The sequence below is a fragment of the Watersipora subatra genome, chromosome 1 (assembly GCF_963576615.1).
Source record: "Watersipora subatra chromosome 1, tzWatSuba1.1, whole genome shotgun sequence".
In the NCBI taxonomy this organism is placed as follows: domain Eukaryota; kingdom Metazoa; phylum Bryozoa; class Gymnolaemata; order Cheilostomatida; family Watersiporidae; genus Watersipora; species Watersipora subatra.
In genome coordinates, this window is record NC_088708.1 from 71368885 (window position 1) to 71394566 (window position 25682).

The 25682-nt window shown below is 35.8% G+C and overlaps 1 protein-coding gene across 2 annotated transcripts in view; it reads right to left on the minus strand.

Annotated features, from left to right (window-relative positions):
* Positions 1 to 6087: 6087 nt before the first annotated feature.
* Positions 6088 to 25682, minus strand: part of LOC137397715 (UNC93-like protein MFSD11) — a 35459-nt gene continuing 15864 nt past the window's right edge. Inside the window, exons 5-13 of one of the 2 annotated variants that reach the window (XM_068083965.1) lie at positions 24322 to 24418; positions 23983 to 24156; positions 22879 to 22931; positions 20420 to 20485; positions 14520 to 14645; positions 12921 to 13089; positions 10476 to 10539; positions 9625 to 9696; positions 6088 to 6604 (exon numbers count right to left, since the gene is read on the minus strand). In XM_068083965.1, coding sequence (XP_067940066.1) covers positions 6440 to 6604; positions 9625 to 9696; positions 10476 to 10539; positions 12921 to 13089; positions 14520 to 14645; positions 20420 to 20485; positions 22879 to 22931; positions 23983 to 24156; positions 24322 to 24418 — 986 coding nt within the window. In that variant the 3' untranslated portion in view covers positions 6088 to 6439. The remainder of the gene's footprint in view (positions 6605 to 9624; positions 9697 to 10475; positions 10540 to 12920; positions 13090 to 14519; positions 14646 to 20419; positions 20486 to 22878; positions 22932 to 23982; positions 24157 to 24321; positions 24419 to 25682) is intronic. The other variant, XM_068083966.1, reaches the window with a different exon arrangement.

Genomic DNA, 25682 nt, shown 5'->3' on the forward strand with positions numbered 1-25682 from the left:
AAAGATAATCAACGGTTAACCACTTGAGTGTAACCAATACATGGTATGCTATAGATGAACAACTCTATCCACAGAGTGATACATAACTTATAACAACTTTCCAATGTGTGATCAAATATGTTTTACCTGATAAATCTTCAGACTTTAACTTCTTAGAAGGAGATGGGGCACCATCATTGCTCTCCCTAAAATGCACAATGATGTGAAATTTATTTTTGCTAAATCAAGAAATCAGTTAAATCAGGAAATAAACATAAAAACATGTCATCCATTATCTGCATTATTTTAGGAAAGCTTTTGCAAAACTATAAAACTTATGAATTCATTTTTTAAACGTACTGTATGTTTGATTATGTTTAAGTGTACATGTACATATGAGCTATATTTTTCCAATTTTTTTCAAGTAGAACTTTTTCCATCAACTTATCGATTATTTGTATGAAATGTAAACGTAGTTTTTACTGACATATATTCAACTTCAAAAACTGATTCATTTATAGCAGTCATGTTGTAGCTAACTGCTGTTGCTGAAGCATAATGCCACACCTTTACAGGCAAATTTTCTTGAAGACGTAGTCCTAACTAGCAATTCAAATTTGTCAGGCTAGGTAGTTTAAAATCTCCTTTTAGTTTCATAGTAAAATTTCTTGCTTTACTGGACCTGAGAACAAAATCATTTCAAAAAAGTAGCACTCCCTCTTAAGGAAGGAGCACTTACTCTATCAATGCTGCAAAGACTGACAATAAAGTGGATTTTGCCTAACTATTGGATCACTCAACATTTTAATGTAGGGCAATGGGTGTATTGAAAGATAAAATGGAATGTATTGTAACAAGCAATGAATCTGAACGAGACTCTCTTGGCTATGGTGTCCACAACAAATTTTCACAAAGACCCTCACCAGTTGAAGAAAAAAGTTGCTTAATGCAATGATTTAAAAATTTCAGTTACGGATGGTTGGTTCCGCACAAAATGACAAGGAAGATATTTTTCAATACACTTTAACACATAATTTGTTTTGGCAACAAGAGAGGATAGGTATTAACTAACCTGCTCAGACTAGCCTGTTCCGATTCTTCTGCAGCTGACACTTGCTCTGCATCATATTCTACAAGTTAAGTTTGTACACACATTACAAAATCATGACTCATGCTAACAGAAAAAATAATTGATGATTCTGGCTATAGCAAACACCAACTTCGTAAAATGAGACATCCCATTGCCCGGTTATCTCTGAGGAATGTCATTTAGCCAGCTTAAATACTTTCAAATATTATAAAATGTCTAATCCAGTGATGTAGTACTAACCTTTTTTAACCATAACTGTAAAGTTAAGAGAAGTGGATGTAGGCGACCAAGATTCACAATGCGACTCTTGGTCGCCTGTTCCAACTGTTTCAACCGCCACTACATGGCGGTTGAAACACCTGGGGGGTGCTGCAAGCTCCCCACTGGGGAGCCGCCAAAGCCTACAGGGCTTTAAAATCATGTGTATGATATGAGAAATGAGCCTTTAACCTTTGTCCTTCAGTACAAATGCTGACTGCCATTGGTTTGCTGTAATCTGATCTTAGCCTTTGTTGGAGACAACCATTTAGGATCACAATCTTGTCATGTTACATGAACATTACATCACAGTATTGTACTGTATGCTGCTTTTATATTGAATGGCCATTGAATGTCATCTATAATGACATTAGTGTACTTGAATCAATGAAATAAAGCTATAACAAACCTTGAGAATTGGCATAGGCTAAAATTTTTTAACCCTAACTATAGTTATAATTAAAAAACACCCAAATTTTCTAACCATAACTCAGTTAGGGAAAGTTAGGGTAGCACTACACCACTGGTTTAATCTCCAAATTTTTCATCCATTATTACTATAGATATTAGCTTACCTGTATTCACTCTATTTTCTTTGGTAGCCATAAATGCATAGAACCAAAACCTAGAAAATGTTCAAATTTCGACAGAATAATGGTAGCCAAGTTCCTCTCGATTGCAAAGAGATGGGACAAAGAGAATTACAAATGACAGCAAGCTTGTATTAGTTTAAAATATACATTAGCATGTAAAACCAAACAACAGAACAGAGTGACCAACAACAAAGCATTTAAGGTCCATGAACAATGAAAATTCTGGCTGTTGAAATGCTTAGCAGCTTGTTACACTGAAAACCAAACTACTATTGACTGATTTATAGCAAGTCTAACATTACCATAAAAATTGAAAGCTTTACAAAAAGAAAACGTTTCATTTAACGAGATTGGACACCGACGTATCATGACAAAAAAGTAGTTTATAACACGATATAGGTCTATAACAATTCACTATTTCTCCTTTTACAGTCAGAATAGGCTAATTTGTATTAGTGAGAAATGTGGTATGTTTACCAAACACTCAGTTTATTCAAATTCAAAACGAAAGTGAATCTCTTACACAAAGTCATTGCATCAAGCATGACGTAATGTAAGCATTGCAATAGGCTGTACATTCTACATAGGCAATAGGCAATACATTCTACATCCCCTCTTGATCTCAAGATCAACTTTTGTAAAACCATATAGCATAACATCTAATAGATCTCAGGATTAACTGACTTGTACAACCATTACAGCACGAAATTTGATAACCACTTAGGAAGACGTCTATCTCGAACAGGTCTGTTTTCAAAGTCACTATTTTGATCGAGATCAGAGTCAACAGGCTCTTGATTCAACTAAGCATTGTTATCAAGCAGGTCTGAAGTATTAAACTCAACTTTGACCTGATTAGACTCTCTAGTTGGCCTAGTTGATGCATGTATGCCAGCTGCAATGTCGTCTTGATGAGCCAATCTAAGGTCAGACACATGCCTATTTGCGCCATCGACTTCAACCGAAGTGCTAGAATTTATCTTTGTCACTTTTCGGCATTTTCACGTATCAAAGCACCTAGCATTAACTGGCTTGACATAAACGGCGTCTCCAACTTTGTATGGGCTAAGGCTGCAGTCTCTATTGTCACTGAGCTTTTGTGGTATATCTGTCGATTTGGTCGCCCCTGCTAAGTCACTGCGATAGCTGTATAGTTCTTCCACAGGCACTATACCATTGGGCTTTGGTGAATTGTTATACCAATATGCCATTTCTTCAGGTCCTTTACCAGTTCTCATGACTGCTCTTTTTATAGTACGGTGATGTCTTCCAATTATTCCATTTCCAGTAGGTTTATAGGCACAGCTGAGGATCTGCTCTACACTCCATTTCTGCAGAAACTCTTTCATTCTAGCGCTTGTGAAACATGAATCATTGTCACTCAGAAACTCCTTAGGAGGTCCCCGTTCTCGAAACACATTGTCCAACTGTTTTATTACAACGTCTGATGTTTCATTAGCCAGTTTGAACCAAAGAGAAAACCTGCTAGGCCCACAATCAATAATAGTCAGATAAGGTCGACCGTTCACATGAGTAATATCTGATGCAAGGCGCTCCCATACATTTGCTACGTTTAGCTAACCATGATCCCATTTGATTGGATGAGGATCTACACTGTTACACATAAGACAAGTTTTCACTCATTCAAACCAAATCCCATGCGTGTCATTACATACGTTTTACCTCTGTACTTCACTGCCTGGAATCTTTTTAGACTGGGCTCTATATGAATTTGTAGATAAGCCTTCTTCAAATCTAACAGACATGCTTTGCTTCCCCCTAACCTCCAATCTCGCAGTTTCTCTTGGCAAATTGCAGTCTCAACACCTGGATTACTGTGAATATACTTGTTTAGTTCACGGTAATCCATAACAGGGCGAATCTTATTGGGCCTGTTTGGTTGTTTTGCAGCCATCAATGGAATTATCCCCTCTACATGACCATGGACTGTGCTATCATATAACTCCAGCCATTCATCATCTTTCCAGCGTTGCACTTCTTCATCAAACTCTTTTCTGTCATCATCATTTATCTTGTATTCAGAGCAATGATTTTGTAGAATCGGTTCATCATCTTTCCATTTCTATTTGACAAACCATGCACTACTATCAAACCATGCTATGAAATCTTTATCATCAATCTCTAAACTACTCTGGTGTCTTCTGCCAACACTTATCACTGGCACCTCACCACCAAACTTAACACCATTGTGAACATCAACGTTAACTCCACAGTGTTTAGCAATAGCACCCATTCCCAATTTTACTTGTGCTCCACCTACTAGTGCTGACGCAATCAAGCACTGCAAAGGAAGCTCTTCATTTTCTGTGACATTGACTTTTAAAACAGTTTCACCCTTACACTCAGTAGTTTTACCATTTAACATGCTGACAATTCAAACAGGACCGCTAAGCCTTTTACCCAATTTAACACAAAAATAATCTAACACCACAGTCTGTTCGCAACTAGTATCTACAAGAGCTCTTGCCGATACTTTGTTTACATATATATTAATAACTGGTAGCATCTCTTTGTTCAGTGACTTGTAGCGGGGAGAGTATCCGGTGCAGACACTCCCCCATTCTCGTTTCCCTTAGCCTTAGAGCAATTCCTAGCTATGTGATTGCCAAGCTCTTGACAGTTGTAACACTTTATTAGCCTTTTTGCGCTCTTTATAACCTTGGATGGGCACTGGTGGGCTCCATGACCTCTGCTATTACAAATTGAACAAATCTGTCCAGCAAGTTTTGGGCCTACATACCCCATTGCGCAGACTCCTTGTGCTCCACTATTGCTAGACATAATCATTTTGGCTCTCGTGGCCAACTCTGACACCGAAAGTTTTTCAACTGCTGAAATGGATTTTATCTGGGTAGCTACATCAATTGGTAACCCAGCCACAAAAGCACACTTCAACAAAGGTTCTGGTACTGTTTGGCTAATCAGAGCTACTAGCCTACGCATTATACATTCTACAAGAAACAGCAATTTTGTTGTAAGTTGTTGTAATGCAATCACTCACAAAACTATTATTTACACGAAAATTAGAATTCCTGGTTGCACGATGTTATGAAATTGAACTTGAGTGTTTGATGTGATAAATACTGTTAACGTAACATATTGGTCAATAAATCATCGTTAGAACAATGTAACAACTAGTGGTGTTTCTCGAATATAAACAAAATACAGCATATGACTACTAAAACAAAGGTCAGTGAGCAAACATGGCTATGTTTGCTGCTAAATCTATATAACAAAAATGACAACGGTTCAAAATAGCTAATATGAAAAGTATAAATATATCAATATTTCCTTTCGCTGGCAAAGTATAGTAACAAACTAACACGATGCGCTGAACAAATATCCTTGACAAAGCCAGTAATTTCAACAATAGGACTCGCCAATTTTTGCTAACCAGCGCTAATTATTGTTAATTTCCTGTTACTGAGATTGACTGTTACTGTTCTAACTTCAAGCAATACAACTTTGTTTCCTCGATAGATGCATTTTTTTCACAAATGCCACAAATTTTTCTCTTACCACCACCAGGCTCCTTTACTTCACCAGACCTTTACAGCTGCAAGCGATGGAGACGCGTGCAGTATCTGACTGAGCAATTCTGGTCTAGGTGGAAATTGGAGTATCTTCAGAGTTTACAGAAAAGGTAAAAGTGGAAAAATGCCAAGATCAACCTCAAGCCTGAAGATGTGGTAATAGTTATGGATGATGAGTTACCTCGATGCAACTGGCAACTAGGGAGAGTGTCAGGGCTTACCTAAGTGTCAGGGCTTACCTGTTGGACAATATGTCAAATACCGTAACCTAAACCGAGCTTCTTTAAAATTTTAGCATTTTCTATAGTTACCACTTCTCGTAGTATACGTATAAACCCAGATCACCAACTACAGGCTTAGTGACAAGCTGGTGTTGCGATTCTGCAGCTTCTAGCATATATGGTCAGCATTTCAGTATACTGTAATCATTAGCAAATGATCAAATATATGTTAAAAAGCTACAATTTTTGTTTTTGAGAGAAAGGTGCCCTCTATATGTAACAAATTATTAGTGAAATAGAAGCCTTAAAACAGTAACTTCCAATTATTGGTACGTACCTGCATGATTGGTCATTACAACTACACAGCAGTGTTATTTACCACAAAGTTGGTGGGAATAGAATAATGTATTTTTGGCAAAAAAATGAATACCAACATAATTTCACTGCTGTAGTGCGCTGCCATCAGGTGATTGTATAACATAAGTAAATTAAATGTTAAGAACAAAAAAGACTGAGTAATGGAACAATATGATGGTGTGTTACATGTAGTAAACTTAAAATTGCTTCATATCTAACAAAAATTAATAATGAAACTAGTGTAAGAATAAAAACAACCTAATTCAAAAATTTAATTATTTAACACGCCAAGCAGAGGAAAAGAAAAGCAAATATTAAGTAGCTCGGAATGACTAGAATAAACTATACATCATATGGTAAGTTAATCAAAAGGGTTGCCATGAGCCATCAGTCGCTGTGTGGAATGTGATTGTAACCTGTCCTTTTACTGGCAGACCACGCAACTTTAAAGAAGGAGACAGCCCCCAGTGTGCCCATGATGACAAGAATAAGCAGCTGCCATTTCATTACAAGGTACATACTGTAGAAGAATGCTATGGCGGCTGAGAGAGACTAAAATAAGCAAAACATTCAAGCTATAAACATAATTAGAAGTTGAAAATAGTTGAAAAATAGTGAAGAAACAGCAATATTGGCAAGTTGATGGACTGTGTTTATTGTGCTATTTTATATTAGCTGAGTCTAATTCTTAACTATGAATTAATTTACTAACATAAATGCATAAATACTAATATTACTATTAGTATTTAAGCACCCACCATACATGTATTTACGCATACACCATAGATATATACACGGATACACCATAGATGTATACACGCAGACACCATAGATGTATACATGGATACACCATAGATGTATACACGCATACATCATAGATGTAAATGTTGTCAACTACAGTAGGAGATAAAGGACAAAACTGAATTTTATTTGAACCTGCATGGTCAAGTGACATGTTTCTATGCTTCGAGAAAATATAATGAAGCCTCTACAAATACAGTAAAAACTCCACATACAAAGTCAATTCATAACTGATGAATGCATTTTATAACTGATGAACGCATTTTATAACTGATGAACAAATATGTTATAATAATACATTAAAAATCATTTAATTTGCTCAACCCAAAAGCATGACAATCTAATACATACTGCAGGTAAGATCACATAGCATTAAAACTAACGAGTGATATACATATAAATGTAGAAAGTTAAGACTCATTCTAACTTAGACTAGATAGACATGTTTAAATAGTTTGGCATATACCATAAAACCTTTATTTGAGTGCAAAGCACTCTATTTTTCAACCCTTCTCCTAAAGTGGCGCTTTATTAGAAGTGACGTTCAAATAAAGGGTGATGTTGTATTTTTCAAATAGCTCGTCAGAATTTTGGGAAGATACATTTAACTCCTTCACGGGCGAAGCGGATGTCACCTATATTTTGCACTCTGGTTCAGGCGGAGCGACAACTGTTTTGTATGCAAAAAATCTGCTGTAACTTACCTCCAACTTGTCGTAGAATCTCTAAATAAATATGCATTGAGAAACAGAAATATTTTTACTAGTTGATATCTATTGCTTGCAATTAACCTACTATGATCTTATAGCGTGCATTGCAATTTGTTGGAGTTTTCAATTTTTCATTTCATTCTAAAATTGAAGGAATATTTTCATTTTATAACTATATTTAACAATGGTGCCTAAAAGCCCATTGCACTCATCATTTTATAACTATATTTAACAATGGTGCCTAAAAGCCCATTGCACTCATCAATATGTTTGCTACAATTTGGAGCCAAAACAGGCTTTTGATGTGCAATAAAAGAAGAGTTATGAGCATTGATCCATTGAAAACCGAGTTTAGATCGCACAGCCAGTTGCGCTGTGATTTTTGCTTATGTTTAAAAACATTTCATCTTTTTCTGGTTTTTTAATACCTTCGACAGTGTCTTCTGACCTCAATTCTTCTTCTGCACTGCTGAACTAGTCGATATTAGCGTCCAAACAATTTTTCAGCAAAGAAAATTTTTTACCTGTTGCCATTTGGAATGCTATTTTTCACATTGGTAGAAACCAATCTGCCTTTACCAGTATTTCATACTGCTTCAGGTAAAAAAACAATCGAATACAGAATGCCATCACAATGGAACAGTCTTCCAATAGACTTATGCAAAACCTCTGCATTTACTAGTTTTAGAGTTAATATGAAAAGCCATTTGTTAAGCCTAGATTCCTAGAGGGAAAACCTGCTGTTTAAGTTTGCCAATTCCTGTAGACCCAGCGCCTTGACTAGCTGCAGTGCTACTGTACATGTGGGCCTCATCACGCCTTAACAAGTAGGAAATAAGCTTCATTATTTTGTTTAACCTAATCAATATTATAACTATATCTTTATTTTTGCCTAATGTTATATTTCTACTAATTGATGAAATAAAACACACACACACGCGCGCGCTTAAATAAAAAGAAACAGCATGTAATCTTGCACATGTGTGCTCAGCAGAGAGAAGTTTGAACCTCATAAAATAGTCCTAAAGATTCCATTGTAGTTGCTACATCGTTTTATCACCTACATGTACGTCGAAGTATCAAGAGTACATTAAAAAAGGAACTACTATTGGCCTGATACAGTTATAAATTATTTTTATGTTGTTGCTTTCAAAGCTTTAGCCAAAAAACCGTAAAGCCTTGGAGTTAGAAACTGGGCTTGGATATGGACAAGAACAGCAAAAGAATTAATTGTCATTAATGTTATTGAGTCATTATTAGTACGATTTTGTGGACTACTCTACTGATTACTTGCGATTATGGGCTCGTTAAGATCAAAGAATGTCAGTGACAGTCAAATAAAGGTGACATTCATTTGAAAGGTGGCACTATATTTTCCAACCTTTCTCCTATAGTGGCGGTCAAATAGAGGTGGAGTTCAAATAAAGGTGGCGTTCAAATACAGGTTTTCCTGTAAATACTTGCATAATTGTACTTGTTCGACTCTATGTGTAGTGGTTCGACTCTATGAGTAGTGGTTGGACTCTATGAGTAGTGGTTGGACTCTATGAGTAGTGGTTGGACTCTATAAGTAGCGGTTCGACGCTATGAGTAGTGGTTCGACTCTATGAGTAATGGTTCGACTCTATGAGTAATGATTCGACTCTATGAGTAATGATTCGACTCTATGAGTAATGGTTTGACTCTATGAGTAGTGGTTCGACTCTATGAGTAGTGGTTCGACTCTATGAGTAGTGGTTCGACTCTATGAGTAGTGGTTCAACTCTATGCATAGTGGTTCGACGCTATGAGTAGTGGTTCGACTCTATGAGTAATGGTTCGACTCTTTGAGTAGTGGTTCGACTCAATGAGTAGCGGTTCGACTCCACGAGTAGTGGTTCGAATCAACGAGTAGTGGTTTGAATCCATGAGTAGTGGTTCGTCTAGGTATTTCCACAAAACTCATGACCCAGGGCAACAGCTGAACACAATCGATGCTACCATTATTATTGATGCGCTATAACTCCTTAGCATACAAATGAGTAGTATATGCAAATGAGTATACGAAACAAGGACACCAACCTGGACAAATTTGAAGAGAGAGAAGGCTGAACCACTGTTGTCAGAATACAGGACTCCAAGAATGGAATAAATCTGCAAAACCCAAATTACCAAAATAAAAGATGTTTGCGGTAAAAGGAACCCAGTATATTAATATTTTGAAGGCCAGAGAAAACTACAAATGTGTTTGTTGGTAGTTCTCTCTGGCCCTCTTGTTCTGGGTCTCTGAACAAACTAGTTTATTGAAATTGCTATTTTAGAGCTGATAAATAAGCAGATAAAATCTGAAATTCTTGTCATGTGCGCACAGAAGAAGATCTTTAAAAGTAGACAGTCAACATTGTCCTAACCAAAAGTTGGTGACTATTCTGAACGGAAGTCAAAATATTCCCGAAAGTAGTCCATTTAAACACAACCCAGTTTGTGAACAAATGTTACAAGGGGAAGTCTGAGGTTTTCATATTTACATAAAATTTAAACTCTAAAAATATAATCCTATAAATTAGTCAAAATGTTAATTATAAGACAAAACTATTCCAATATTAAAAATACCAACACAAAGTTTTTATGGAATAAATCCTAATGATAAAAACAATATTTAAAGACCATGTACAATGTTGCATCAAGCACAATTCAATCGTTAATATACAAGAGTTACTAATGATATAATGGCTAGCATGAGACGGCGACAAGTGATAAATAAAACAAATCCATAGAATACATTGTAAAACACTTGTGAATCAGCAGGAACATCTACAAAAATCTCCATTGTTTAAACATAATTCCAACTTCCAATTAAAGCAACTTTAAATTGGACCACATACAATGACAAATAATGCATTGATAATGACAATAACACATGAAAAACTCACCTGAGTATTAAAACAGCTGTCACCAAATCCAAGAAGGAAGCTGCATAGAAGGGCGACAGCAGGGCTGCAATTATGACAATGTAACATAGTTGCTGGTACAGTCATGATCATTCATTACTATTGCTTCTCCTTTATTTGTAACAACTAGCTACCTTTGTTTGTTACTAGCTATTGTCTTTTAGCTATTCCTCTCTACTACTAACTATTCCTATATACTACTAACTATTCCTCTCTCCTACTAACTATTCCTCTCTACTACTAACTACTCCTCTCTACTACTAACTACTCCTCTCTACTACTAACTATTCCTCTCTACTACTAACTGTTCCTCTCTACTACTAACTATTCCTCTCTACTACTAACTATTCCTCTCTACTACTAACTACTCCTCTCTACTACTAACTATTCCTCTCTACTACTAACTGTTCCTCTCTACTACTAGCTATTCCTCTCTACTACTAACTATTCCTCTCTACTACTAACTATTCCTCTCTACTACTAACTATTCCTCTCTACTACTAACTATTCCTCTCTACTACTAACTATTCCTCTCTACTAGTAACTATTCCTCTCCACTACTAACTATTCCTCTCTACTACTAACTATTCCTCTCCACTACTAACTATTCCTCTCTACTACTAACTATTCCTCTCCACTACTAACTATTCCTCTCTACTACTAACTATTCCTCTCTACTACTAACTGTTCCTCTCTACTACTAACTATTCCTCTCTACTACTAACTATTCCTCTCTACTACTAACTACTCCTCTCTACTACTAACTATTCCTCTCTACTACTAACTGTTCCTCTCTACTACTAACTATTCCTCTCTACTACTAACTATTCCTATCTACTACTAACTGTTCCTCTCTATTACTAACTATTCCTTTCTACTACTAACTGTTTCTCTCTACTACTAACTATTCCTCTCTACTACTAACTATTCCTCTCTACTACTAACTATTCCTCTCTACTACTAACTATTCCTCTCTACTACTAACTATTCCTCTCTACTAGTAACTATTCCTCTCCACTACTAACTATTCCTCTCTACTACTAACTATTCCTCTCCACTACTAACTGTTCCTCTCCACTACTAACTGTTCCTATCTACTACTAACTATCCCTATCTACTACTAACTATTCCTATCTACTACTAACTATTCCTATCTACTACTAACTATTCCTATCTACTACTAACTATTCCTCTCTACTACTAACTATTCCTATCTACTACTAACTATTCCTATCTACTACTAACTATTCCTATCTACTACTAACTATTCCTATCTACTACTAACTATTCCTATCTACTACTAACTATTCCTCTCTACTACTAACTGTTCCTCTCTACTACTAACTGTTCCTCTCTACTACTAACTATTCCTCTCTACTACTAACTGTTCCTCTCCACTACTAACTATTCCTCTCTATTACTAACTATTCCTCTCTACTACTAACTATTCCGCTCTACTACTAACTATTCCTCTCTACTACTAACTATTCCTCTCTACTACTAACTATTCCTCTCTACTACTAACTATTCCTCTCCACTACTAACTATTTCTCTCTACTACTAACTATTCCTCTCTACTACTAACTATTCCTCTCTACTACTAACTATTCCTCCCTACTAATAACTATTCCTCTCTACTACTAACTATTCCTCTCTACTACTAACTATTCCTCTCTACTACTAACTGTTCCTCTCTACTACTAACTGTTCCTCTCTACTACTAACTATTCCTCTCTACTACTAACTGTTCCTCTCCACTACTAACTATTCCTCTCTACTACTAACTATTCCTCTCTACTACTAACTATTCCGCTCTACTACTAACTATTCCTCTCTACTACTAACTATTCCTCTCTACTACTAACTGTTCCTATCTACTACTAACTATTCCTATCTACTACTAACTATTCCTATCTAGTACTAACTATTCCTCTCAACTACTAACTGTTCCTCTCTACTACTAACTATTCCTCTCTACTACTAATTATTCCTCTCTACTACTAACTATTCCTCTCTACTACTAACTATTCCTATCTACTACTAACTATTCTTCTCTACTACTAACTATTCTTCTCTACTACTAACTATTCCTCTCTACTACTAACTATTCCTCTTTACTACTAACTACTCATCTCTACTACTAACTATTCCTCTCTACTACTAACTATTCCTCTCTACTACTAACTATTCCTCTTTACTACTAACTACTCATCTCTACTATTAACTATTCTTCTCTACTACTCACTATCCATACCTACCATTAGCGATTTTTGTATATTACTAATTATTCCTGTTTACAAACAACTATACTTGTCTTCTACTAGCTATTCCTAGCAACTACCAGCTGTCGTTGGTAGTGTCTTTCTATTTCTGTCAAGTAGCACCTAACCTAAATATTAATCGTAAATATAAAAGGCAGCAACAAACCTAGGTACAATGTATGTTGGCTCGGAAGAAAGTTTAATTGGTGATTCATCAGGCAGGTTGATGAAGATGAGAAAGAAGGTAACCATATGCACCAAAAATCCTAGTAGAACGATTATATCTCGGCCATATTTGTTCGTGGTGGAACCAAGAATTCCGAATAACAATCCACCTAAAAAATTAATACTAACATAACATAGTACTAACTTCAAAAAAACAGTTTAGGAAGAGCTTGCACATCTTATTCGTCAAACTCTTCACAGTTGTGTAGCACTTTATTTTGCTGATAAACTTAAGACAGATTCTGTCCGGACTGATCTTCAACACCCTCACAGAATTTAGAGTAAACATTCCCAAGTTCAATAGTGTAAACAATCCAAGAGCATTGTTTCAAGTTTAATGATAAAAACACCCCAGTCAATCGATAACCATAACCACTTATGTCTGTATTATAGCCTCATAGCTAATATTTTCAGTTATAAATTTCTCTAGATATCCACACCCCATATTTGTGCACTGACATCACACATCACTATAGCTCACAATTACACAGTCATGACTGGTGTCTGTTGCCTTGAGCTTATAAATAGTGAGATTAATTATGTACATTATTAATTAATTAATGCTTACAGTTAGAGACCAAAGCATAAAAATTGTAAAACCTAAACTGTAACCCGAATAGCTGAAGATGTACTGGGCCTCATGATTATCCTTACTACCAGTGATAAAATACATATATTAGTAGCCAAGCTTTACTAGTAGCTTTACTAGTAGCCAAGCTTTACTAGTAGCCAAGCTTTACTAGTAGCCAAGCTTTACTAGTAGCCAAGCTTTACTAGTAGCTAAGCTTTACTGGTAACCAAGCTTTACTAGTAGCCACGCTTTACTAGTAGCCACGCTTTACTAGTAGCCAAACTTTCTGTGAAAATACTATTGACAACATTCAATACTCTGGTTAAAGGTTGTTCAAAGTGACGAAAAGATGCCAGAAAGGTAGTAGAAAAAACTCAAATATGAAGGCTTATTCAAGGACTGTCGCTGTAGGATTTGAGTAAGCTGTGGGTTCATATACCGACTTTTTCTAGGATGCACAGGGGAGGACTTGCGTGATCTGAGGTCTTTGTCATTTTAAGAGAGCCATTTAGGACTGTAAACTACAGCTAATGTATTATATTGACTATAAGGGGCATGAAATACGCCGTCTTCATGTCTAGTCGTTCCCAGGGACAGTTCACCAATGTTACACCAACAATGCAACTTTACCTATTACATAATAAGGCAACCTTTAGTTGTTAAATAAAATCCTAATCAGTGTTGTGTTGACTGAAGTGAGGGAAGTTGACCTAAACGGCATGGTAAGCAAGTGACCCAAAAGTAGTAACCATATCTTTATATTTACAAGTCAACTCTGAATGATACAATCATTAAAGACAAATCTTAAAAAGTGAAGTTTGTAGAAGAGATATCTTTCAATAAACCATATCTTATGTGCTATTGATTAAATACTATTCCTAAGTATGGTGAAATTATGAATTTTTTCATGCGCTTGTCATAATAGAATGAGTTACAACACATATACACACAATACAACTTTCAACATACCCAAGATTTCACCGGCTCCAATAAGCATGCCCGAGTATCCTATGTAACTGTCCTTGGCATCAGCAAAGGCAGCAGTATGAGTGATGCAGGTACCATAGACTCCACTGAAGAAGGTCAGTTCCAAGCCTGCAGAGTTAAGACAGCTATGTATGTCTTTAAAATTCAATTGGCATGATTCACAAAAAGAAAACAGCTCTGATTCTACCCAAAACTATAAACTGTAACTAGAATGCATGTACTACTAATTGGAAGTTATCGCCTTTTTGACATGAATGACAAGTTATTAATTTTTATTATTAATTTTAGCAACACTAACTAGTTAGTCTACATGTGCAGCTAGATGTTCATGAGTTTGAATTGGTTAGTTTGGGTTTACTTCAATCGATTCATCTATAAAATACGATAAAACATCTAATTGAACACTTTGGTGCTCTATTTTCGATTGACAGTCAATTACAGGTGGTGTTCAAATAGAGGTGGGTAATGTATTTTTGCGAATGGCTCATCAGAATTTTGGAAAAATAAACTTAGCCCTTTTACGGGTGAAGTGAATGTCGCCTATAGTTTGCCTTTTATTCGATGGAGCGACATTAAACTTTTTGGATGCAATAAACCTGCTTACCTTCAACTTGTCAAAGATCTCTTGATAAATATGCATTGAAAACCCGAAAAATATCTCTACCAATCAATATCTATTGCTTGCAATCAACCTGCGATAATATTTTAGCCTGTGTCCTGCTTTGCAATTTGCCGAAGTTTTCAATTTCCAATTCCTTTTAAATTTGAAGACATGATTTAATTTTATATCTATATTTAACAGTGTTGCATAAAAGCTTATTGCACTCACTGGTATGTTTGCAAGTTTGCAAACAAAACTAGCTTTTTATGTGCAATGGAAGAGGAGTTATGAGAGTCGATCCATTGTAAGCTCAGATTACCGCAATGATGCTATCAATTAGCATGCTATAAATCTGCAAATTTGTAATTATATATTGATAATCTATCAAATGCTACAAATATATATTCATGAACAAGTGACATAAATGAACCATACTTATATTACATGCAGAAACAAAAAAATTACATTAAAAAATATATATTTGCATCACTGGCTCGGATAGCTGCGTTCTGATTGTTGCTTTCGATGGAATGAACATCTTCTGGTTGTCCAATATTTTCCACAATGTCTTCTGACCTCAACTCTTCTGCACTGCTGAACTAGTTGATATTAGTGTCCAAACAATTTTTTGGCAGAGAAAAACTTTTCCGCGTTGCATTTAGCCCAAATGCAAAGCGTAAAATTTTTGCTTGCTAAACAAAACCTTTGGCCTAAAACTAATCATTCATTTACCATCATAAATGTAAACCGATTTTTATATACATGTATTTCGAAGTATCAAGACCGCGTTAAACAAGAAACTACTATTAACCTGAGATAGTTATTAATTATTTCTATGACGTTGCTTTCAAAGTTTTAATGAAAAAAAGCGAAAAACTTTGGAGTTGGACAACAAGAGAATTTATTGTTATTGATGTAAACGATGCATTATTAATATGATGTTGTGGACACATTTCTACTGATCCCTCGATATTATGGGTTCATAAAGATTGAAGATTGTCAAAGGGGCAGTCAAATGAAGGTGACGTTCAAATAGAGGTGGCATTCAAATAGAAGTTTTATAGCAAATATTGCTGATGAACTTACCTCAGAGCTAGCCCTAGTAGTCTTTAATATATCGTGTACAACATGTAGACATCTATAACCGCATACTTGTGACCTGAGTATATGCTATGAGAGGAGAGACACCATGAGTACATGCTATGAAAAGAGAGACACACATGAGTATATGCTATGAGAGGAGCCACACATGAGTATACGCTATGAGAAGAGAGACACACCTGAGTATACGCTATGAGAGGAGAGACACACCTGAGTATATGCAATGAGAAGAGAGACACACATGAGTATATGGGTCGCGGCCACAGAAACCATGGTTAAGTCGCAAATCACGAAGTTGAGTTATTCGACTTTAAAGTTGCACTAACTGAATTTATAATTTTGGTAAGGATTTTTGTAACCCGTGCTTCTGGACCAATCAAAGAGTGATCTTTCTGAATCTGAAGTCAGTTTAGATAATAAATGTCTTAAAATCTCGGGAAAAAAACCCTTAAAACTGTTGCTATGCTAAACAGGAAGTACTGAAAAATGGCGTCCGAAAAACATAATCGTTTCTTTTTTGCCGATTTGAAGGTTAATTCTGACATTATGGACACTTATAATGAGTACTTTGGTATTCCAACTGATGCCAAAAGCAGTGTAAGTAAAGGGAATGACCATGATATATTCCTAACCATTCTTATAAGATTTTTACAATATTTAATTATAAGAATAATTATTCGATTTTATAAGATTTGACTATAAGAAAAATTACTCGAATTTGCAAGATCAAGGTATAGAGTGACCGATGATGTGAAATATGTTAGTGTTATTATTTTTTAAACATTTTGTTGATCATACTACGGTTGTGCTCAATATCGCGGCACTGCCAAGCCGTTTTCAATATCTGCAAAATTAGGTAATACATTTTCTTATAGATATACAGCCATTTCTATGACAACCAGCCAAAATCTGTTCAGATTTTTAAATTCAGCATAATGTTTTTGATATAAAGACAGAAATCTAGATAAAATCACAACCTCTTAATATTGGTTGCTATGGCGTTTTGAAATGTAAACAAAACTTTGCATCGGTTTTCGTTTCTCAGACTTTAACACCAGTTTTCTCGGAACTATGTTTTCGCACTGATGGTAAACATGCATTCAGTTTATTGACCATAAAATCTGCTGTAATTAAAGATGTAGTTGCGTCAAATTTAAGTTGATCTTAAAAGAAAGCATTTTTTTTTCTCTATCAGTTGATATGTTGTTTGTTGTGTTACGCGATCGCATTGCCAAGATATTTGAAGATTAAAACCGAAAAAATCTGTTCGCCGTAAAAACGCTCAGGCCACCAAAACGTGCCCAGACTTGCCCAAAATGATGTCACGCGTTAGGCAACCTGTCTCTATCTCTCGTATTCACATCGGCTATTTGCGATAAAAGTCTAGTCTTACGCGGCTCTATTGGCATATATCTTATTTTGTATTTGCTCATGTTGGCTAGAATAAAATTTTAAATCCTGCTACAGATGCATTATTATGAATGTTTCAATGGCCTCAAATAACAAAAATTGAAAATTTGTTCTACTCACTTTCTCCAAATGTTGTGTAAACATTTGGGTACCGACTACCAATTTTACCGGTCTACGGTAAATCTGTCAAGTCACTTATGTAGAACGCGGTCTTTGTATCAGCACAGTTCAGCAGCTACCCATACTAACGATATATAGCCTCCCATAAGCCCCACCCACATTATGTCGCCTATCCTTGGGGCGGAGCTGTATATCATTGCCTACACCGTCTACGTACTAGTTTCTTACTAGTAGTATTCTTACCGAATACTATTTAAGTGAAATAAGCAAGCCACGTCTTTGAAAAGAACATAGACAGGGATAGAGTTTTAAGGATGAGAAGTCTGCTGCAAACTGGATTTGAACTCACATTCTCCAGTTTTGCGGACATCCATATACCATATCAAATTCACTACAATATTCTGCAAATCATGTTTTGCATTATCTTCAACAATATTATTTTATTATATAAATTTTACAAGCAAAAATATTTTCATCTCGACAAAGATTTTATTAAAAATATTCATCAAGTCGTGGCCACTCACATAGTATTAGCTGATACAATAAGACAAATTCATCTACTGCAACAAACTCAAACAAAACATCATGGCTTATGCAGCACGCATTCAAGTCTCTCTTTCCCCTTTATGGCAGTTTCCACACAGACAAAGCTTCTTCGGCTGGTGGGACGACATAAACATTCTGTAATCAGTAAAACAAATGCAAAAAATATGTCATTCATAGATATGTCATTCTAAAGCGTATCTATTGACAGCTTCCAAATTGGGAGTAGGATTGCAAGTTGAATTGGAGATTGCGAGTGTAATTTTAAAAAACGAATAAACATTTAATAAAGGCACAAGTACGCCAAGCCAACGAATCGAAGCTTTGGTTCTGGAAATTAAAGATTTGCAATGATCAATCGATTTTACCCACTTCCTACGAGTGAAAATAATTTGTAATCATGACTCTAATTTACCAAAGAAAATTCGAAAAAAATATTATAGCCAGTTAAAACGGCAGATAAGCTATGAAACGATGATTGGAGATAGCAAAGAATTATCATTTTATTAATTAGTACATGTATTTATGACTATAAAAATATTACATTTACTTAGGTATAGAAGACTCTAAGTTAATTTACCTCCATTCTGTCTTCCTCTGCAACAAAACGCTGCTGACGCCTGTCAGCTTTGACCATAGGCTGTCTACTCCAATCTTTTACTAAAAGTTGCTCAGATAACTTTGAGTAGCGGTCGCTCGAACTTGAAGCCATTTTAAAACTATGTATAACTTAGTAATTGTTGAAACGCGTTGAATCAGTAACTACGAGAATGAATTCCCTAATTATGAGAATCTTCGAGATCACAGACAACGCGTTTTACGAGTGATAAAATTTATTACGGCCTATATAAAAATTTCGCGCGCATGATTGGCTAACAAAGCGACCTCATATTTATTGCTCGTGGTTTCGTTTCAGATACCTTGCTTGTGACGTCACGAAAGAGGCACCCGCTGGAACGTGAGCTTTTTAAAAGAGGGCCTCATTCAAACGCATATATCTCTGGACAGGGTCGGTCTACAAAGACAAAAATGGCATCAAATTGTAGCTGATGTTTTAGCCTTTAATGGGTCTTAATTTCATTAAATTGAATTTTTTGACGCAACTACATCTTTAAGCTAGAATCAAAATTTTTTTGCAAAATAACTGTGAGAACTTTCTCCTTCTGTTAATGCAGATAACTCTGAATCTTATAATCCCGACTTAACCATGGTTTCTGTGGTCATGACACATATGCTATGAGAGGAGACACACATAAGCATATGCTATGAGAGGAGACACACATGAGCATATGCAATGAGGAAAGACACACATGAGTATATGCAATGAGAGGAGACACACATGAGTATATACAATGTGAGGAGACACACATGAGTATATGCTATGAAAAGAGACACACATGAGCATATGCAATGAGGAAAGACACACATGAGTATATGCAATGTGAGGAGACACACATGAGTATATGCTATGAGAGGAGACACACATGAGCATATGCAATGAGGAAAGACACACATGAGTATATGCGATGAGAGGAGACACACATGATTATATGCAATGTGAGGAGACACACATGAGTATATGCTATGAGAGGAAAGACACACATGAGCATATGCTATGAGAGGAGACACACATGAGCATATGCAATGAGGAAAGACACACATGAGTATATGCAATGAGAGGAGACACACATGAGTATATGCTATGAGAGGAGACACACATGAGCATATGCTATGAGAGGAGACACACATGAGCATATGCAATGAGGAAAGACACACATGAGTATATGCAACTAGAGGAGACACACATGATTATATGCAATGTGAGGAGACACACATGAGTATATGCTATGAGAAGAAAGACACACATGAGCATATGCTATGAGAGGAGACACACATGAGCATATGCAATGAGGAAATACACACATGAGTATATGCAATGAGAGGAGACACGCATGATTATATGCAATGTGAGGAGACACACATGAGTATACGCTATGAGAGGAAAGACACACATGAGCATATGCTATGAGAGGAAAGACACACATGAGTATATGCTATGAGAGGAGAGACACACATGAGTATACGCAATGAGAAGAGACACACCAACCTGTATAGAAGAAGCTGAGGAACAGCAAGAGCATGTCTCCAGTTAGCATGAGACTAAAAGCAGTTTCTACAATAAAAGTCATGAGTCTATAATTGCCTGATTCCAAGTCTCACTAGGATTTGAAATTTTTTTCACTCAGTAGCATTAGTGTTTGAAAATGAAGCTATTATATATTATTTATAGTTCATAAATATGCAAATTTAAAAAACAAATGATACCGTGAATCTAACACAACATAGTTAGAAATTGAGACAAGTTATTAACAAGATTATTCATCTCGAGCTTTGTAGGGTTTTGTTTGAGTGAACTAGACACAAGTACTTCAAGGAATGATATTCCACTTATAGATGTATGTTTGCATGAACTAGACACAAGTACTTCAAGGAATGATATTCCCTCATAGATGTATGTTTGAGTGAACTAGACACAAGTACTTCAAGGAATGATATTCCCCACTATAGATGTATGTTTGAGTGAACTAGACACAAGTACTTCAAGGAATGATATTCCCCCTATAGATGTATGTTTGAGTGAACTAGACACAAGTACTTCAAGGAATGATATTCCCCCTATAGATGTATGTTTGCGTGAACTAGACACAAGTACTTCAAGGAATGATATTTCACCTATAGATGTATGTATGAATGAACTAGACACAAGTACTTCAAGGAATGATATTCCCCCTATAGATGTATGTTTGCGTGAACTAGACACAAGTACTTCAAGGAATGATATTCCCCCTATAGATGTATGTTTGAGTGAACTAGACACAAGTACTTCAAGGAATGATATTCCCCCTATAGATGTATGTTTGAGTGAACTAGACACAAGTACTTCAAGGAATGATATTCCACCTATAGGTGTATGTTTGAGTGAACTAGACACAAGTACTTCAAGGAATGATATTCCCCCTATAGATGTATGTTTGAGTGAACTAGACACAAGTACTTCAAGGAATGATATTCCCCCTATAGATGTATGTTTGAGTGAACTAGACACAAGTACTTCAAGGAATGATATTCCACCTATAGATGTATGTTTGAGTGAACTAGACACAAGTACTTCAAGGAATGATATTCCCCCTATAGATGTATGTTTGCGTGAACTAGACACAAGTACTTCAAGGAATGATATTCCCCCTATAGATGTATGTTTGCGTGAACTAGACACAAGTACTTCAAGGAATGATATTACCCCTATAGATGTATGTTTGCGTGAACTAGACACAAGTACTTCAAGGAATGATATTCCTCCTATAGATGTATGTTTGAGTGAACTAGACACAAGTACTTCAAGGAATGATATTCCACCTATAGATGTATGTATGAATGAACTAGACACAAGTACTTCAAGGAATGATATTCCCCCTATAGATGTATGTTTGCGTAAACTAGACACAAGTACTTCAAGGAATGATATTCCCTCATAGATGTATGTTTGAGTGAACTAGACACAAGTACTTCGAGGAATGATATTCCCCCTATAGATGTATGTTTGCGTGAACTAGACACAAGTACTTCAAGGAATGATATTCCCCCTATAGATGTATGTTTGCGTAAACTAGACACAAGTACTTCAAGGAATGATATTCCCTCATAGATGTATGTTTGAGTGAACTAGACACAAGTACTTCGAGGAATGATATTCCCCCTATAGATGTATGTTTGCGTGAACTAGACACAAGTACTTCAAGGAATGATATTCCCCCTATAGATGTATGTTTGCGTAAACTAGACACAAGTACTTCAAGGAATGATATTCCCTCATAGATGTATGTTTGAGTGAACTAGACACAAGTACTTCAAGGAATGATATTCCACCTATAGGTGTATGTTTGAGTGAACTAGACACAAGTACTTCAAGGAATGATATTCCCCCTATAGATGTATGTTTGCGTGAACTAGACACAAGTACTTCAAGGAATGATATTCCCCCTATAGATGTATGTTTGAGTGAACTAGACACAAGTACTTCAAGGAATGATATTCCCCCTATAGATCTATGTTTGAGTGAACTAGACACAAATACTTCAAGGAATGATATTCCCTCATAGATGTATGTTTGAGTGAACTAGACACAAGTACTTCGAGGAATGATATTCCACCCATAGATGCATGTTTAAGTTAAAGTATTTATTATTAACTCTCTTCTCAACTTTTTTCATAAAAAATAGATTGTAGAAACTTACGAACAACCTCACGCCTTGCTAGTCTAAATATTTGATTCAATTGTTAAGAAGTTAAAACTGATTACCTATCTTCTATTTCTCTATCTTGTCAGCACAGATATGGGCACTTATTATCTTAAATAATATTAACTTATTAATATTAACAATATTAATAACCGATATTAACGTAAACAAGCATTGGGATGCAAAGAGCAGATAATTTAAACAAAGATGACAACTCCATTATGTAAGTGGATTCACCAAGCGCAATGAGAAAGCAACTACTACTTACTTAGCTCTAGAACCATCCTTCTCCAAGGTGAGACTTCACTGCCACCCAAGTCCCTGTCAAGAAAAAAGTATCCCAGTTACTAACGGCAAAACAAAAAGGGACACCGCTAACAATAGTATGGCATCAGCTAATTCAAATTTTAACCACTTCACAATTCTATATTATATGGTAGGTTCTGGTACAATTCTGGTATATGGTAGGTTATGTAAGACTAGATTCATGTGGCGCAAAAATAACTGGTTTCACGTTTTTGGTTACCAAATGTATTATTAGCATTAATGTTAGCTAAAAGTATTCTGCCAGGTAGGCAGGTCTCTCATGACATCATCTTCTCCAGTACGCATGAAATCAGAATATGTTAGACCTGCCACACAGAGGATATGTTACACGAGCCATACTCAGAATATGTTAGACCAGCCAAATGCAAAATATGTTAGAACCAACAAAATTGATCACATTGAATATTTTTTACCTTAAAAAATTTGAACGATCATCAAGAATTTAGTTGTTAGCTCATATGAGGTTTGATGGCAAAAATCAGTGAGTGTACGTATATGTACTATTTAGGATATACAAGAACAGTGAGTGTATGTATATGTACTATTTAGGATATACAAGAACAGTGAGTGTATGTATATGTACTATTTAGGATATACAAGAACAGTGAGTGTATGTATATGTACTATTTAGGATATACAAGAACAGTGAGTGTATGTATATGTACTATTTAGGATATACAAGAACAGTGAGTGTATGTATATGTACTATTTAGGATATACAAGAACAGTGACAAGACCTAAGGAGCAATTCTAAACATCTACAGTATTGCAAACACCACTAAAGCTAGATTATCGTGTTTTATATGAGATATTCCAATTATTTTTAATGCAAACGTATATTAAGCTATTTTACAGGTCAGGAACAACCAGCTTTATAATACTCCGTGGAGAAACAGGATTTAATAGGTCAGAGTTATGGCCTCGTGAAGTTACTAGTAGCACTGATATTGGCAGAGAGCCAATACACAGATAAGCGGTATTTGTTGTCAGTGATAAAGTCCAGGAATATCAACCGAGAAGATAAATATCATATGAGCTGCCTTACTCATTGACAGTAGCCTGGTCATCTGAATTGGGTGGTTTCTGGAGAACGAGGAGAAGGAGGGTTCCAAGGACCGCCGTCCCAGTTAGCCCGCCATAAACAACAGTTCTTGTTGATTTAGAAATAGTAGTCAAGCCTCTGAACTCAAGAAAGACGAATAGGTTTCCAAAGAGCAGGCTGTAACAGAGAATGCGTTTGCGAAAGAAACAAAGATTATGAATGGAAGTAAGACATGAGCCTAGAAATAATGGAGGCACAAAAATACTCAATATATCTGGTATTTATCTATGTTTACCAGATCAACAGACTCCTTCATATTATTAGAGTTGGGGTAAGGAATACCTGCACTGGAAAAGAGCCCAGAAGAGACCAGAGTTACGACCCATAGTTTCTTTAGTAGAGTTGAGGGTAAGGAAGTTGCCTTGAGCAGTCCATATTACTACAAGATTGATAGCTGGTCAAGGGTGAACAGTGAGTATCATAATGACCTTTCTATTGTCAGATGGGCAATGAGAGGAGTGTACCCGTTGACCTGCTAGCACAAACTGAGAATATGCTAACTTCCCTGCTAGAGCTACGACAATCAGGCCTGTATTCCCTGGTTGCAAGTTGGGGCTGCAAATGTTAGGCGACTAGTTATGAACACCTGGAGGCTTGGGGGCGGTGTAAGCCACCCAACGGGGTTCGTGGCAGCGCCCCTAAGCTCTGGACATTTTAAGCATCAACAACCCTCAAGTATGCATAAATGCAATCAATTGTAAGCATCAAAATCTACATAAATATATGGTTTATGGTAAGCAAAACTTTTTCTTTTATTCAACGAACGATATAAAACTTATGATGCTACAGATTTCTGTAAAGGCCATTGACAGAACAAGAGCTGTTACTTCTTTATTGCAATAGCTCTTGTTCTGTCAATGTGTCCTTGGCAGAAATCTTTCTGAAATAATATGAAAATATATGGAATTTTTTATGTAGTAAGAAGCAAAAACTTAACATAAATTTTTTACGTTATCTGGAACTTACGTAATAGGAGGTATAATTTACGTTATCTGGAGCTTACGTTATAGGAGGTATACGTTATAGGAGCGTCTACTGTATATGAATATTTTAGGAGTAGGCTACAGTAGATGCCCCTACAACGTAAAGAATCCTTTCCTAGAATGTTCATGTTGTAAGGATTTTATGTTATACGAACAGTACAATACATGTAAATTGCATAATACCTTGCAAGATCTTCCCAAGCTCACTCCTTTGCCCCTTTAAAAAGGAGAAAACTAAACCTAACTTTTTAATTTAATAACTGCACAGTAACTGTAGAATAACTGTTTAATAACTGTACAGTAACTGTAGAATAACTGTTTAATAACTGTACAGTAACTGTAGAATAACTGTTTAATAACTGTACAGTAACTGTAGAATAACTGTTTAATAACTGTACAGTAACTGTAGAATAACTGTTTAATAACTGTACAGTAACTGTAGAATAACTGTTTAATAAATGTACAGTAACTGTAGAATAACTGTTTAATAACTGCACAGTAACTGTAGAATAACTGTTTAATAACTGTACAGTAACTGTAGAATAACTGTTTAATAACTGTACAGTAACTGTAGAATAACTGTTTAATAACTGTACAGTAACTGTAGAATAACTGTTTAATAACTGTACAGTAATTGAAGAATAACTGTTTAATAACTGT